Source organism: Mizuhopecten yessoensis, unplaced genomic scaffold, assembly GCF_002113885.1.
Source record: "Mizuhopecten yessoensis strain PY_sf001 unplaced genomic scaffold, ASM211388v2 scaffold11125, whole genome shotgun sequence".
Taxonomy (NCBI): domain Eukaryota; kingdom Metazoa; phylum Mollusca; class Bivalvia; order Pectinida; family Pectinidae; genus Mizuhopecten; species Mizuhopecten yessoensis.
Genome location: NW_018408892.1, coordinates 417529 through 435122, shown reverse-complemented (window position 1 = coordinate 435122; position 17594 = coordinate 417529). Strand labels below are relative to the sequence as shown.

Below are 17594 nucleotides of genomic sequence, written 5' to 3'. Positions count from 1 at the left end.
AAGTATGTTAACAGTATATGACCGAGCTTTGTTAGGCGTTAGTGTACTATCAGGTAATAGAAGTATGTTAACAGTATATGACTGGGTTTTTTTAAGCGTTAAGTGTACTATCAGGTAATAGAAGTATGTTAACAGTATATGACCTGGCTTTGTTAAGTTGCTTACCTCTGGTGTAAGAATCTTGGCTGACCGTCCCACACAAAGCAAGTCAAATATGATCTCCTTCATAGCAAAGTCCTGCTTCTCCTGTAATTACATCACAATAGTATCAAGTCAGGCCTACTTTAATCTGTCACTACTAATGTTCCATCATACAGCCAGTGTTTTAATTAAGGAACAGACTGACCAGAAAACTGTTTCAGTAATCCAATTGTTCACATTAATCCAGACACTTTTGCTAAGAATGAGAATGGCTGGATTTTCTACTAGGAATATATAAGGTGGCAGAATTATCTACTGGGAATGACGGTGTGGTATGACCATCATCTGGAAATGAGAGATGTTGGATTATCTACTGGGAAAAAATGTAGCTGGATTTTCTGCAGGAAACTGAGATGCTGGACCATCTCTGCAAACGAATGTATCTGGACTATCAATTAGAAATATATGTGACTAGACAATTAATGGGAATAAGGGTGGCTTGATTAACTACTGTGAACATAGACTGGCTCGATTATTAAGGTTTGGTTTGGTTTTATTTTGTTTAATGTTATATTAACAGCTAAGGTCATATAAGGACGTGCTTCCATACATGTGTTTGTATGTATGTGTGCTTGTATGTATGTGTGCTTGAGGAAGAGTATGTTGATGTATTTGCCTCCCTGCGATAGCGCGGATCTGATACCGAATTTAGAGTGCTACCTCACTGAATTACACTAACGAAGGCACCCAGTACAGTATTCAACCAGGTCACATTATACTGACAACAGGTAAACCAGCTGTTGCGATAACCCTAAATGCTGAACGTTAAGCAGGGAATAACAACTACCATTTTTTAAGAACTTTGGTTAACGGATGTTGATTTTAGTAGGATTCAAGTGATTTAATATTTGAAATCACTTCACTGTTTGTAAAAACGGTTCATGATAACATTGTTATCTTGTACGTAAAGTTTCCTCATTTATCTTTAAGAAGTGTTTCTGAGATTGAAGGGTTTATCCTTTTTTGCAGTGAATATGCTTATCTTAACAAAGATATGACCTTTTCTGAAGATGACTCTGATGGCTATGTTGAAGGGGCGGGGTGTAATTTTGCAATTAATTGATTCACTTTCTTGAAAATGAAGTTGAGAACTTAAGTGTAAAACTTACTTTTGCAATGAACTGGATTATTTTGACAAAGAAGTTTAGGGGCACGTCCCTTGGGGTGACCACCTTGGAGCCCCGAGGGAACAGGCTGCTGACGATGCTCTGTAGGCGACTGTGAGTAATTGTGTTACTCTCACACTTAATTCTCACCATGTACACCCTGGAATTACAACAAACACAGTTACATCTAAATTCTCACCATGTACACCCTGGAATTACAACAAACACAGTTACATCTAAATTCTCACCATGTACACCCTGGAATTACAACAAACACAGTTACATCTAAATTCTCACCATGTACACCCTGGAATTACAACAAACACAGTTACATCTAAATTCTCACCATGTACACCCTGGAATTACAACAAACACAGTTACATCTAAATTCTCACCATGTACACCCTGGAATTACAACAAACACAGTTACATCTAAATTCTCACCATGTACACCCTGGAATTACAACAAACACAGTTACATCTAAATTCTCACCATGTACACCCTGGAATTACAACAAACACAGTTACATCTAAATTCTCACCATGTACACCCTGGAATTACAACAAACACAGTTACATCTAAATTCTCACCATGTACACCCTGGAATTACAACAAACACAGTTACATCTAAATTCTCACCATGTACACCCTGGAATTACAACAAACACAGTTACATCTAAATTCTCACCATGTACACCCTGGAATTACAACAAACACAGTTACATCTAAATTCTCACCATGTACACCCTGGAATTACAACAAACACAGTTACATCTAAATTCTCACCATGTACACCCTGGAATTACAACAAACACAGTTACATCTAAATTCTCACCATGTACACCCTGGAATTACAACAAACACAGTTACATCTAAATTCTCACCATGTACACCCTGGAATTACAACAAACACAGTTACATCTAAATTCTCACCATGTACACCCTGGAATTACAACAAACACAGTTACATCTAAATTCTCACCATGTACACCCTGGAATTACAACAAACACAGTTACATCTAAATTCTCACCATGTACACCCTGGAATTACAACAAACACAGTTACATCTAAATTCTCACCATGTACACCCTGGAATTACAACAAACACAGTTACATCTAAATTCTCACCATGTACACCCTGGAATTACAACAAACACAGTTACATCTAAATTCTCACCATGTACACCCTGGAATTACAACAAACACAGTTACATCTAAATTCTCACCATGTACACCCTGGAATTACAACAAACACAGTTACATCTAAATTCTCACCATGTACACCCTGGAATTACAACAGACACAGTAACATCTAAATTCTCACCATGTACACCCTGGAATTACAACAAACACAGTTACATCTTAATTCTCACCATGTACTCCCTGGAATTACAACAAACACAGATACATCTTAATTCTCACCATGTACACCCTGGAATTACAACAAACACAGATACATCTAAATTCTCACCATGTACACCCTGGAATTACAACAGACACAGTAACATCTAAATTCTCACCATGTACACCCTGGAATTACAACAAACACAGATACATCTAAATTCTCACCATGTACACCCTGGAATTACAACAAACACAGTTACATCTTGAATTATAATGAACACATTCTTTCTTAAAGCTTTACTGCAGACTAAAAAATTGTATGAAAAATAATTTACATGATTAATAATAATAATGTCGTCTCATTTTTTATTCACAAATTATTTTTCATGGTTATGGGGCCTTTGCAACCAGCCAATATCTTTTTCAACTCCCTGAGGAGCATACAGCCGGTGCTGCCATTTCGGCACTCACAGCTAGCATTCTATAATTCTAGCACTGCCCAACCACATACTCATTTACAGCTGTGTAGACTGGAACAAGCGGAGTAAAGTATCTTGCTTAAAGATTTAACACAGTGCCGTGACACGAACCCGCAACCCTTCAGTCACGAGCCCGACATCCTTCCACTAGACTACGGTGCCTCCATACATGAGGCTAGGATAATTATTTTCCAATTGGAGTACCACCCCACTGTTTTTCAAAAGCCCAGCCTATACCCCGGTGTTCCCAAAAAATGACCCCTCCATGCAAACCCACCATAGAAGTCTGTGAAGTGAGTCAAGCGCCATGCGTGATAATTTCTGGTCCTTGTTCTTTAGCTGTGACAGACAGTGTGTGGTAAGGAAGTACGGCCAGTTGTTGAGGAAAAATGTTTTCTGGCTCACACACAATAGGCATGTCACCAGGGGGAAACAGTGCTACAAATATAACAGCAATAATAAATAAACACATAGAAAATGTTGTGTTAGATTCAAGACCTAGATATAATGTTTATATCTCAGTTGCTCGTATTATTTTTCTTCTTCATAAAAGAACAGTACTGACTTGCTGAAGATATCTCCTTTACTGCTCTTTATGTTTTTTATGTCAATTACATATTACATATAACACAAATTGTTGAACAGACAAGTGAAAACTTTACCCAGTGCTGCCCTGAAATGAACAATAACTATACAAATACTTTAGGGCCCTGTTTACAGGTCCAACACAAGTTACCACATACCCAAGAATCCAGGCAACCCATGTCTATAGACACACTGGGATACAAATGATGATGTAAAACCCTCCAGATCTCACAGCTTATTAAGGCTGTATTCTTTAACCCTTTCACCCCTATGTAACTTCAGTAGACTCTACCATGCATTGATATTGATGAGTCCATTATGGTCTACAGTGATGAAAGGGTTAAGGAACATTTCTACCAATCAGGACATATGTTCAGTGTACATGATGAACTCACAAACATGTGTTTCTTCTTCATTGTCAGGTCCAAGGCAGGCGTGTATAACATATCCACCAAATTCTTCAGTACAGGTACATTCACCTCGTTTTTTGCCGTCTAGAAGGTTTGCAAGAAATTGAAAAGGACATCATTAAGCATGATTATTATACAAAATTTGGAATTATAATACATTGTATTTTGATTTGGTTTACTTTGTTTGTGTTTTACTTCCTAGCTATCGTCATTTAAGGGCGTGCCAGGTTTGGTGGTGGAAGAAAGCCAGAGTTCCCAGAAACCCCCCCACCGACCATACAGCCAGTACCTGGTGACTACCCAACCTAGTTCTCGAACCCACGACCCAGTGGTGGAGAACGAGTGGTAGCAGAATGTCAGACGCTGTTACCCCTCGGCCACCGCAGTCCCTAATTTATGTTTTGAACAATAATCATAGTTTGAATATTAAAATTGAAACTGTCCACACATTCTTCTTATAAAAGAAGGAATATTTTATTGAAAATAATATTTATATCACAATTAATATCATTGATTAAGAGATCCCTTCCAGGTGCGTTTCAACAATATTTCACTGTTGGAAACCTATAGAGTATTCTAGTTATTTCTCCTGTAACAAAAGTTATCAAAAGAAACTTCCTTAAATTATAAACTTTTTATCAACTCAAAAGATCAGTGCCCATATAATGATTTTTTCTTTTTAGTATGTAATATGAGCTTGCTCCATCAAGTGTAGCTAAAATTTTAATCAAACAAATCCATGTGCGGCCAATTCAAATACGACATCAATGTTTATTTAAATACTTACTTACTACACATGTGGAAATACAGGTAAATGTTACTCTTCCTGCAGAAGTTCATTCTGTATCGACTCATAGAAACTTTATAGCCATGATATAGCTTGCAAATAATCAAAATTTAATTATGAACAGAAATGGGATATAATTACCCTTTCTTTCACACTCTCTATGTTTTGTTGAGCGATTTAATGAAAATAACGCTTGAAAACAATACAGCACGACTCCTTCCTTAAAATTGTCAAAGAATGACATCTTTGTCAGTAAGACTGCAACACTCACCGCGGCCACAGGCAGTAGAATATCAACAAACAAGGTGGCGACTGCATGCTTGATGTCACGATCTTTCACCTCTAGAAAGTAATGTCCCAGGTCCTGTAGGAACATAACACATGCCTCAAAGTCCTCTATGGGATGCATCTGAATAAAAAACAAAAGACGTAAATTATATTACGAAACAGATTCAAGGCTTACTATCATTGTTGCAGAATAATAGAATCTTTCACCCTGAGGGGGAAAATTCTTATGTTGTCAAACACGAGGCTTTGCCAAGTGTTTGGCAACCTAAGAATCTTTCCCCGAGGGTTGTGTTTGGCAACTTAAGAATCTTTCCCCGAGGGTTGAGATTCCTCGATCTTACCCACAAAGGGGTGAATGATTCTTTTTCTCTTACCCTGTTCTCCTAATGTGTATCATATACACAATGTAATGATAATGTTACATGCTAAATTCTGGGTTGACGTGACTTTGATGGATTGTTGACGTGACATTGTATTGTTGAAGTGACGTCATACCATTGTTATGCATAGGGGAATCCCCCCGTCTCAACCCTAGGGGGAGACAAGGAAATCTCACACCGGTAAAAGTGCGGATACACCTGTCCAGGGTTATATAAGAGAATAGAACTGTCCTGCTTTATAGGAAGATAACTGACCCAGACCTGATTGAGTACTAAATGGTGTCCTTTTTAAGGAACAAACGATTTAAATGCTGACCATTAAACAACGACTGCCATGACCTTCATTTCCACAATGATGACCTAACATTTGGAATAACTACTATAATGTATTGACAATTTTATAAACTGTCATTATAGTAAAATGCTATTGCCATAATTTTACTATTGCAATCTATTATTGCAATAATAAAAGGTACTTCACAAACTCAAACTAGCTAATGTGTCAAATAACAATGTATATTTGATGTATTTCAATTATCAAAAGGCATGAAAAATGATCTGAAAACTTGACACAAAATTTGTTTTGAAAACTTTTTAAAACAATAAAAGTACTACTGAAAATTGTATCAACGTTGCGCTTCAACCTAATATAGTTTATTATAAACCTGATGCATCTTAAAATGACAATACCTGTACTTTGCAATGGCCTAAATATACGAACACCTTGAGGCACCTGAATGTAACGCTAACATGGTAGTGACCTACCTTGACCTTGAAGTACTTCAGACTGGTGAGCAGACTGATGATGCTCTGTGCGGTATATGGAGTCTGGTCACGTATTTTTAACTCCCTCAACTCGGACATAAAATGTTTTTTGACAGCTGTGAACCTGTACAAAAAGACAACTTTTTATGACATCCAAACTTTTCAGAATTTTACAGATAAAATTTAGTTTCGATAAGTTTCATGTTACCAACAACGCAACACCTGCTATTATAACAAATCTAGCTATCGGGACCTACGATATTAGATCACTAAAATTAAAGATAATTTTTCATGTATTATGTTTACTACAAGAATTTTCCCCACTAAGAAAGACCATTTTTAGATGATGTTGTCAAATGTGGGGGGTTTTGGTTGGATAGTATTTGGTAAAGTATTAAGTGGTTTCGGGTATAATTAGGGCCTATTAGAGAATTCAATTTTATCTGGGAGTCTTAGCTAAAATTCTGATGGATTATACAGACCGTTGTAGCCCAAACCAGTAATACAGTTTCCTTTACTCAAGTATGGCACAAGAAAATGACAAGTATGACCCCTGAACCCTGACCTACCTTGACTGGACAAGCACACCAATGACCTCCGAGTATAGGTCAGTCAGGATACTGATGTTCCCAGAATTTGGGTTGGTCTGTATTCTGAAATGAAGCAAGTAGCCTTGAAAATATGCACTATCTTATACATTAGGCAAAGGAATTTTTATTAAAGATATGTCACTTAGTTTTAATCGATCACAATTACCTGAGAGTTACCAGATCTCCTAATACAAGTATATTCATATACATGTATAAGATATTGAACTGTCAAATTAAAGAGTCAAATTGGCACCAAGTTTTAAATTTCATTAAACAAAACATGTACCGCTTCATCAAGTTTTTATCAACGTCATCACAAAACACTTTATCTGCTTGCCGGTCAGCAAACAGCACAAGTGATCATGATTGTGAGCTGAGCCAAAGCACTACCAAAAATAGATGATAATGTGCAGACCATATATATGCCATATTCCTGTCATCATAACAAACATTTATTGATTTGCTAACCTAGTCTGGAGTACCATTAGAGATGTTACAGTTTTTGAAGCATGGACGCATCATTTCTGGTTTTTTTGCCAATTGTATAACAAATTGTTTTGACTGAATGCTGAATTGATGAAGAATACCACACTCACCCGTCCTTGTACTTGAAGTGTCGGAAAGCCTGTGTGATAATGTAGGTCACTAAATCATTGTGTCCTGGATGGAAACCCAACTGGAATGTATAGCAACAAATTAGTTTCATTTCAAATGAAGTTGATGAACTTGCAGATAACCACTCTAAAACCAATCTCAAAGACATGTATTCTCAAAAAAGAATCGATTTAGAATAATGAAAATAAAGTCTAATGAATTATGAAATGGGTGTTTTTTGCAATTTTTTTTATCACTGAATTAATATTGCACATCTGTGTAATCTATTGACAATTACAGCGTCACAGACTATTTAAAGTAATTCAATGAAAATTCTTGTATTAAAAGCATGTTGATCGCAACATTGACGAGAACTTAAAGGTCATGCTCCTCTGACCAAATTAACATCCAAAATCATATTGTCAATTGGCACATTGACAAAGTAGTGGAACAACATACGAAAACTAGACAAATTAATTATAAAGAAGCAATCAAAATCAGTCAGTGTCTTAACAGAGATGAGGGGGACACCAGCTTAGTCATCTGTATGACCCACTTCTGACCTAAACTGGAGGGAGCTAGATCTACGCCCTACCAGTAACCTATTTGATACAGTTTGTATACACTCTGTTGAGAGACGAAACGTCCCGTTGTCAAGCGACATATAAAGTTTACAACTTTGCGTTACATTGTTGTACAGCTAAACAGTACAAATTACGTATACTCAATCAGTCATAGCTTGACATGAAACGATTGTTTTGAACTATTGCGACACATTTGATGCGTACATTGTTTGTGTAAAAAGTAAAACATTGATATGTTACAAACGCTATGTTAAAACTAACAAAACATATATAGGTTCATAACTGCATGGAGATGTTACTTTAAAATAATCCCTATAGATACTGACCTTGGCTAACACCTCTATCAACACCAGACAGTACACAAACTCCACAGCCAGCTGGGAAAACAGAGGTCATCAGGATTAACAGTACATATATTACATCTTCGATATCAACAATAGCACATTGTACATTTGGAAGAAAATGGTTCATTTTATTTTTCAAATAACAGATAAAAAATTAACTCATACGATAACGCTGGCATAACAAAATCGTCTGTTCGGTCCTCAGAGTGCCATATATGGTATCAGTGACTGAATATAAAAAAATCCTGAGTTCATGCAAACAAGTGTGTAAAGTATAAAAAGAGTTAAAGGGGCATCACGGTGAAGTAACTTTATTTTTTGTCTTTTTTTCAAAAACTACATAAACATCACAAGTGAGACTCCTTATGGAAAATAACGATCGGATTTGGCTGAAATAGATTCATAAAAATGATCAAATCCAAGAAAATCATCGGTATTTCTACCTGTCTGACCAACGTTTTGTTCAGGGATTTCCCTCTACTAGCGCATGCACATAGCACACAATTCCTCTGTAAACAAAATGACTGGCCGTGTGAAGTAAGCGAAAGAAAAGTGTTGTACCGTGTCAGCTACGAAACGAAAAGTTGCCAAATGGTCAAAAGATAGCGCAAGGAGTACGTTACGGAATCATTATTGCAGGTGGGCAGTATTCAAAGGAGAAAATAACTGCCGTAGCAGTTAGTACGGTGCATGTATTCTTCCGGATAGCCGGTTAAGCTGAAATGGAATCGACAGAAATGCTAGCGCTGTTTATGTTATGAATAAATATCTAAAACTATTAAGCTCGCTAGTATCTTTGTCTGAGTTTGAACACAGATGAACTTAGTTTAATATGTTAATGGGCATGTATTGGAGAGAGTTTACTTTGTGTTTCTATAATTATACAGTGGTTTATGCGAAAGGAAGGGATAAGTGACTGGTTAGTTTGATTTTTCCATGAGGCCCTCCAAGGGATAACTGTTGTGATGGCCCACGGCGTATTTTCTGGGTCACCGAGATACGTGTTATCTAAGTCCGTGGATTTACATAATTTATAATATTACCGGGTTCAATAAAATGGTATGATTTAATTATATTGCTGAATTAAACGATTATTTTTGTTTTTACATGCAAGATTTAAATTAGTACTAATATGAATACCCGGCCTCCTCTGCCCCGGCAATATATAAAAAAAAAATCAGAAAGGTTTGTCCCTTGGTGTAGGGAAGGTGTTTAGCCCCGTACCATCTGTACCGGCCACATTCCGGTACTAAATTCAATATATATTTAAATATATCTACTTTATGTTTATGCCTATTATCATTGTTGACATTTAATTGTAAATGTATGACGGGAGAAGGCTGTGATAAATTGTAAAAACTTGTGCCCCATCCCTTGTTTAATTTTATTGGCAACACATTTATGTTTAAAGCTAAATAAATTTAAATTCTGAACATTGGCAAGTGTGCAATTAACTTCTAATGATGAATAATTACTGTTCAATAAGTTTGAATACGGACTAATCACTTAGAAATCATATAACTTGGTTTCATAGTGCGGTAAGAAGTTGCAGTTGCCTGACGGCCCCTCTCTGGGGGCCCCTTTGGAAACCGTTTCATCTCGCTCGCACCACTTGTGTTTACTGCCTAGTCAGGTGACGTTATCGGCGCTATTTTTAGCAGGGCTTTCCCGAACAATTCAAGTGGTCAAACTGGACATTTGGAACGGACTATGAATATGGGATAGCGAGGTAACATAAGTGGAAGTGCATACAATACATACATTCATTAAAAAAAAACGCCTTTTCACGTGATGTCCCTTTAAATGTCCCATCAAACAAGTAGCATATATCAAGACAATAGAGTTTATCCTAAACATACACTTGCATGTAAGCTTTTAATAAACCGATTATCTACAAAGTGTTGTTAATAAATTAGAGATAAAGCAGACTCTGTCTAAAACCGTACACCATTGGGATTCAGACGTTTTTTAAAGACTTCTTGTTAACAGCTATGGTGATCATTTATGGATGTGCCAGGTTTTGGTGGTGGAGGAAAGCCGACGACCTACGGCCAGTACCTGGCGACTGCCCCACGTAAGTCTCGAACCCGCGACCCAGTGGTGGAGGGCTAGTGGTAGCAGAATGTCAGACGCTTTAACCACTTGGCCACCGCATCCTCCTATTGCCACAGGTAAGCAGAATAACTGACTGACACAAATACATTACATATCACTAAAACAAAAGTTAATCTTGTTATAATCAACATCCATGAGTGCTAAAATGTTTACCTACATGTAGCTGTATCTATCTGGTTAAGGTGGCAATAACTGATCAACCGATCACTTTCCTGTATGGTAGGTCGGACTGTATAAACGGCCGAGCTAGACCAAGACAGGATCCAGTGCCAGTTAAGAGGGAGTATATTTACTAGTACATGTTTAGAGGAGGCACGATCAAAGTCAGATTTAAAGAACAGAGCTCAGATTGACCAGAGTTTATAACGATTATACTTACATCTCTTCTCTCACAGAGGAAGTCTTTACTTCTGTAACAGACATCGATAAATCAACAGTCAATGCATCATTTACCAGATCACGTCATTTAAAAAATACCATCTTAATTTTTACGACAGTATTCAGCAGATATCTTCAATAAGATTGATAAGTTTGGAAATATGTGATATCAAAAGTTTCAAGAGAGACTGGTCCCTTTGTCAAGCTATGACTGAGTGAGCAAGACCGACTGGTCCCTATGTCAAGCTATGACTGAGTGTGCGATTTGTATTATTTACCTGTACTGTATCTGTATGACCCGATACTGACATATAACAGGGGAGGGGGCTAGATCTACACCCTACCTGTAACGTCTCGGGTCGAGTGACATGAAAAACATACAATTTCATCACATCATTGAATAGGTAAATAATACAAATCGCTCACTCGGTCGTAACTTGACAAAGGGACCAGTCAGTCTTAAAACATTGCGACACATTTAATACATACATTATTTGTGTAAAAGTAAAACTTTGATATCAGTATTCAGCAGATTTTTAAATGTGTATTGTTTTACTCTGATACCTCATGTTGTACATTGTATTGTTTCTGAGGGAACCAAGAAACTTGTAAACTTGAAGATCTAGATAAGTATTCTTAACTATCAAAACTTGTCTTTTGTGTATTGTGTAATACAACTTACCCCTTACTCCTGTGTCGCTGTCGAGTGTCTGGTTGGGAACACTCGTCCATCAAATTTTGACGTTCAAACCAACGGAAAAGACTACGCAGAATGGAAGGTAAACACTGCTCAGCCAGACAGCCAAAAGAGTTCAGGAGCTGTTTCATACAAAAACATAAATTATCAATTTTGATTCAGTATTTTTTTTAATATTATAAAATTGTGACTTTTACTCATCCTATTAAATGTGCCTTTTTTTGTACATAAATATCTTTATTTCTTAAAAATCAATTGTTTACCAAAGTATTTCTTTCATTTTAATATTAAAAGCATCACAACACAGTAAACAGAGTAAATTCAAATAAATAAATTAATCTTCGATAAGGGAGTTTTGGATAAAAAATTGGGGGTGGGGGCATACTGTTTATCCGTGGAGACTGCAGCCCAAATTGGACTAAAATCACTACAAATTGATGGTAAGAATTCCAATTGTTTCCGATTTTTACAATGCTAACTACATGACCAACTATCTAAAGCTGAAGAACATATACAATAGCTTAGAGTTAGATACATAGAACAATGTTTAAGATTTTCTTCTTATGGTAAAAGTGACATTTTTTGTACTTCTTTGAAGAAAGAATGTTGACAATTATTGGATTGAATTGGCAACCAATTTGATCAATGTTATTTTCTGAATTTGGAAGTAGAGATATTTTTGTTGTAATTCTCGTTTAAACATTATTACTCATAAAGACATAGAAAAAAAAAGAAGAAAAAAATGTAATGCTTGGTATTCACTGATTTGTGGTTCAGTAATATGACTGTTCATTGATATTATGCACAAAAACATCAAGTCAAAAATATGATTTAAACCCTTCCGCCACTGTAGACCAGAATGAACTCATCCAGATCAATGCATAGTAGATCTAGAGTCTACTAAAGTTACATAGGGATGAAAGGGTTAAATAATTTTAATTGGACAACAAACAAGGGTTTTTAGCAGGCCCTGTTTGTATACAGACACAGTTATACAAATGTACATCGGAATTTAATTTTGTCAACAGAAGAAAAGTTGATGTCTTGCTGACAAGACACCCGAGCTTACTTGATCAAATTGAGCATCTTCCCCTCTCTGTAAGGACTTCGATAGCGGCTTTTCCTGAAAGGTAATTATGATAATTGACAAACACATTACAGTATAAACAATGACAACAGGTATTTTCCTTGGCATTTTAGGAACTGCCACCTACAAATTGACAACACAACCCCTCATTATTTTTCTTTTGAAGAATGTAGGGTTTTCTGAAGTGTTTTTTGTTATAAAGCAACTAAAAGGAAATTTTCAAATGACCTTGTGTTTTGTTATAGATAACTCATCAAGTGTCTGAATCTGATTGTGAATGGGGCTGAATTTCGGCCCAAAATATATACTGTAAAAGCATAATATTTAGTTAAGGATTTAATTTTGTTTATTTCGAGGTTTTATAAAAACAACGAAATATAACCCCAACGAAATTTTAAACACACAAAATATAAACTAAATGAAAGTATTAAACACACGAAATATAAACTAAACGAAAATATTACATTTAAAACTATTAATTTTACTACCATTTCTCGTTCGCTATCGTATGAACTACTGACAGAACATGTACCTCTATATACATGAGTCTACAAATGAAAGTATATGTGCTTTTACAATTCCGTCTTTGCGCATTGCAGAGTTATCTTCTCTTGGGAGCAGGTATTGATTGTTACGTCACTTGTTTATGAGAGTAACGTCATCAATTTTTGAGAAAACGACGTAATTTTCTCGCACCTGCTCCCAAGAGAAGATAACTCTGCAATATGCAAAGACGGAATAGGCAGGAAAACTCCTGCATACAAACTCTTCTGTCAAAACACAGAGATACATACCAGTGGTTCAGCTAACACTTGTTCTACTTTCTTTTCGGCCATGTTACAGAACTCAAGGAAAAGGGTCTGTAGTATGTACTCTCCAGGTTTGGTACCATCATCTCCTCCTCGACTACCAGGACAGCTGTTGTTCCTTCGCCATGGAAAACGTATCATCAGCATCTCTCTACCATCCTGTCCTTCTTTCTTCTCCATGCTTTCCTGCGTCCCTGTTGATGTAACATGTAACATATGTCATTATAAATCCCCCTATACATGGATTCTTTTGTTCAAAACAAGAGAAAGGGATATTTTAGGCAAAGCACTTGTAGAGTCACCACAAGCAAGACATTGTATATATTTTTTCAGTTAAATTTGTTTTAAAAACTATTTTGATTTAAATAATATCAGTATCTTACAGAAATCTTTAATAAGGCATCAGATATCCTCCAGATCCCAATGACTAATTTTAAAGGGTGAAATGGCATACAGATATATAAACACACACCCAAAGAACTGTATGTTTGTATCATTATATCATATTTGCAAAACCTGGTCATATGAATATGAATATCATTTTGCAAATTTGCTTGTTAAACTCTGAAATAAGGTTACAAATATAAAAACACTTTCTTCAATCAAACATGAGACACTTTGCAAAACTGATTTGTTAAGAGGACCAATCTGTCATTCAAAATCCCCCAAATTTCATTTATCAAGCAAATCAAATAGGAAATCAAGTACAATCCTACAATGGATAACTAAATTGAAAGTTACATAACATGTTTATAATGTATTTTTCACTGACAATTCTTTATCTCCTTTCCAAATGCTGTTGCTGATGCTGAAGTACCATGGGACATTATAAGTAATTTTTAGGGTACTAGGGGCATTTCTCTCTCTACCCACGATAATATTTGAAATAAAACAAATTGAACAACAACCTATGGTTGAAACAATTTATACTAAATTTTCATATAAAGCAGCCAAGAAGACGGAAGGTATAGGAGTATTTAGGATAACATTATGTATGGGAATCAGAAAACGGCAGAACTTTTATGAAAATAACACTGGATTAGAAATATAACTACAGGTTCAAAAACTCTGAGTATTATGTTGAAGTTCTAACAAAATTTGGAGTTACTGTTAAAAAAATTACTGAGACCAATATTTGTCTGAAGATATTTTTAATATTTTTCTGAAGATAATTTTAAAATGTATCAAATTCCAATGAAAATATCTGGATTGATCAAGTACAGGTTCAGTACAGTCGATACCATATATTGTCACTGGTTCCCAGGGTATTATATATGACATCAATGTAACAGCGTCACAGTCAGTTTCAATAACTCTTATGGTTCACAAGCTAGTTTTAATACAAACCTTTTTCTTCAATATTTTCCATCTTTTTAGCGGCAGAATCCACGTCCCACCTCAGATGAACTGATCACGACTAAATGTCAGTCAAGTCATGATTGCTGTCAAATGAGAAGAGTTTATGATATTTATAGCAAATGTATAGTTAACTTGTTTTGCAGCTTAAATTCATTAAAACACTGCAATATGCAACATTTATATAATCAACAATGACCAAATTCCATGAAGACCTATCTTGCACCAAGTTGGAGGCTGCTACAGTAACAGAATTTGGAAGTTACATAATGCACATGTATACATTTTTTTTTGTTATCACAACCTGATGAATAGTATATTATATAAGGACTTTGCTGACAGGATCTAGCAGCAGTTGTCTTACAATTGGTGATAATAAGGATGGGTTTGGATTAATCAATAACCCATCTATCGATATATGTGAGGTATGCGTTGAGTCATAGCAAATTAGCAGATTTTTGTTGTCAGCACCAAATGGTGTCATAGAATTCCACATTTTCATGAAGTATTGTGCTCTGGCCCTATACCAGACATCTATCTGTCAATATGTGTAAGTCTGGTGTCTGGGGCAGGGCCAGAGGAAACTCTGGCTATATCTTAAGTTGGTATATATATATGCCAGTCCAACTAATTTTATCCCGAAAATAGAGAGGACTACCGTATATATCCAATTTATGCCATCAGATCATCAATGATTTCAATATTATTTAATTCAATGTGGATGTGAGGAAAGCATCTGGTGTCAAAAGGGAAAATTAATCATAATTGCTTGGAAAAGATCAGACCACAGGTGTTCGTTACAAATGTCTGAAATACACATATATGCTATATACTGATATGGGTCACAGCACACATGTGTATTTCAGACATTTGTAACAAACCCCTGTGATCAGACTCAGAAGCTAGCGGGTTGTTTCGTCCTAAATCCTGTTCGCCCTAAGGGTTGTTTCGCCCAAAAATACTAATGGCATATATTTATTTTCAATGATATTTCAAATAAGATCACTACTGTAGTATGACTTTGTATTAATTATATTGTGTTATTATTATTTATGATCTACTATAGTTTAGAGAGTATGTTTACTCTTCTCATTGTTATCTTCACTTCTGATTACCTGTCATATGTTCACTTACAAAAATGAACCATAATGAAATTGTTTGGAACAATTGTACTGTTAGTGAAGCTAAATAATTATAATCTGTACAAATTCAGGCTATGAAAATAGTAACTGAATTACGAAGTGGAACATCACATCAGAAACTATATGCTGAAACTGGTTTTGAACTGCTCTCTTCTATGCGTCATAAACAGACTTATTTTAAATGGTTAAAATCTAAATCATATTTATTATTACACCTGAATATTTATAGGACATTGTTAAACATTATATTAATGATGATGGAAGACTAAAAAGACTTAATTTGTGATTAAAACAAATAAATATGAAAAGAAAAATACCAAACAATGTTTCGCCATATTTTTTTTGTTTTAGGACGAAACAACCTAGGGAGAACGGGATTTAGGGCGAAACAACCCGGAACCGACTCAGTAGCAGCATTTAAGAATTAAGTCAGTGGATCATATCATCTAATCATTTGCTTTGTAACTGTTCTTGTTCACGGGAATCTCCATCATTTTGCTGCGAACAAATCCTTATCGATGTGTATATAAACATGGAGATGAATAGTTTCTCAGCTTCTGCAGCACAACACAGGTGATGTCATTTGATGGGCGTAACGTTCGTGTGAATTGCTATGTAATTATTGACATGTTTATAAATATCAGGTTATCAAGGCTATATCAAAGAATGTACAAAATTTGAACACTGAGAAAATGTCAATCATTTTACCTCTGATTTGTATTCGCCTCAGACGATTAAATGTAAAACTATTATGGTCCCACCGGAAGTTGACTATTTCCTTGTGGTAGCCTTTTAAACTAAGAGCAGATAACTTTTAAAGTTAAGGATCAATGGGCAGTTGTCAGAAAAGTGTAATTAAAATGCTACAGTATGTTGGAGCACGTGTACGTATGATGACATTTTCATTTAGAATAAGGAGTTCTTGTTTTTCAGTGATTTTTTGAAATTGTCGTTGAATTTTCAAGACATTTTACACGCTAAAAAAAGACCCGAAGACAAATGTTGATTACAAGATACAAGATACCAGATACAAGAAGCTTTAATTAGTGTCGTATATGGCATAACATTTATACATTAGCTCTGAGAAGCTATATTTACTACAATTTGGATCAACAACTACCTATCTAATAGGCAACAACACGTTTTTATATCGAATTCTCTTTCTCGTGCATGCTGGTTTCATAGAAGTAGGAGTTTCTCAAGGTTCTATTTTAAGCCCATAATTATTATTGTTATATATATTAATGACATATCTGATGTATTGCTTTCTTCCTCTAGACTTTTCGCAGACGATACTTCTCTCTTACACATATCTTAAGCTTCTTCCTGTCAAGAAATAGAGACTGTCCTTAACCTAGACATTGATTCTTTGAGTAAATGGGCCAAAAAATGGTTAGTAGATTTCAATGCTAGCAAGACCAATGTTTTATTTATCTCTAATGCGATAGAACTAAATGGAGATTTACGTTTTAACGACCAATTATTGAATTTTAGTGATCAACACAGGAATTTGGGTGTAGTCTTCAATTCTGCAGGTAATTGGTGGGGGGG

General features: G+C 35.6%; 1 protein-coding gene across 7 annotated transcripts in view; it reads right to left on the bottom strand.

Annotated features, from left to right (window-relative positions):
* LOC110466230 (protein furry-like) overlaps positions 1 to 16827 on the bottom strand; it is a 90201-nt gene extending 73374 nt beyond the window's left edge. For all 7 annotated transcript variants that reach the window (XM_021522618.1, XM_021522619.1, XM_021522623.1 and 4 more), the window contains exons 1-15: positions 16752 to 16827; positions 14893 to 14987; positions 13531 to 13739; positions 12719 to 12772; positions 11635 to 11771; positions 10954 to 10984; positions 8442 to 8492; positions 7534 to 7613; positions 6917 to 7000; positions 6348 to 6471; positions 5186 to 5323; positions 4113 to 4211; positions 3410 to 3570; positions 1311 to 1467; positions 166 to 246 (exon numbers count right to left, since the gene is read on the bottom strand). In XM_021522618.1, the coding sequence (XP_021378293.1) occupies positions 166 to 246; positions 1311 to 1467; positions 3410 to 3570; positions 4113 to 4211; positions 5186 to 5323; positions 6348 to 6471; positions 6917 to 7000; positions 7534 to 7613; positions 8442 to 8492; positions 10954 to 10984; positions 11635 to 11771; positions 12719 to 12772; positions 13531 to 13739; positions 14893 to 14914 (1428 nt within the window). In that variant the 5' untranslated portion in view covers positions 14915 to 14987; positions 16752 to 16827. The remainder of the gene's footprint in view (positions 1 to 165; positions 247 to 1310; positions 1468 to 3409; positions 3571 to 4112; positions 4212 to 5185; positions 5324 to 6347; positions 6472 to 6916; positions 7001 to 7533; positions 7614 to 8441; positions 8493 to 10953; positions 10985 to 11634; positions 11772 to 12718; positions 12773 to 13530; positions 13740 to 14892; positions 14988 to 16751) is intronic.
* Positions 16828 to 17594: the final 767 nt, after the last annotated feature.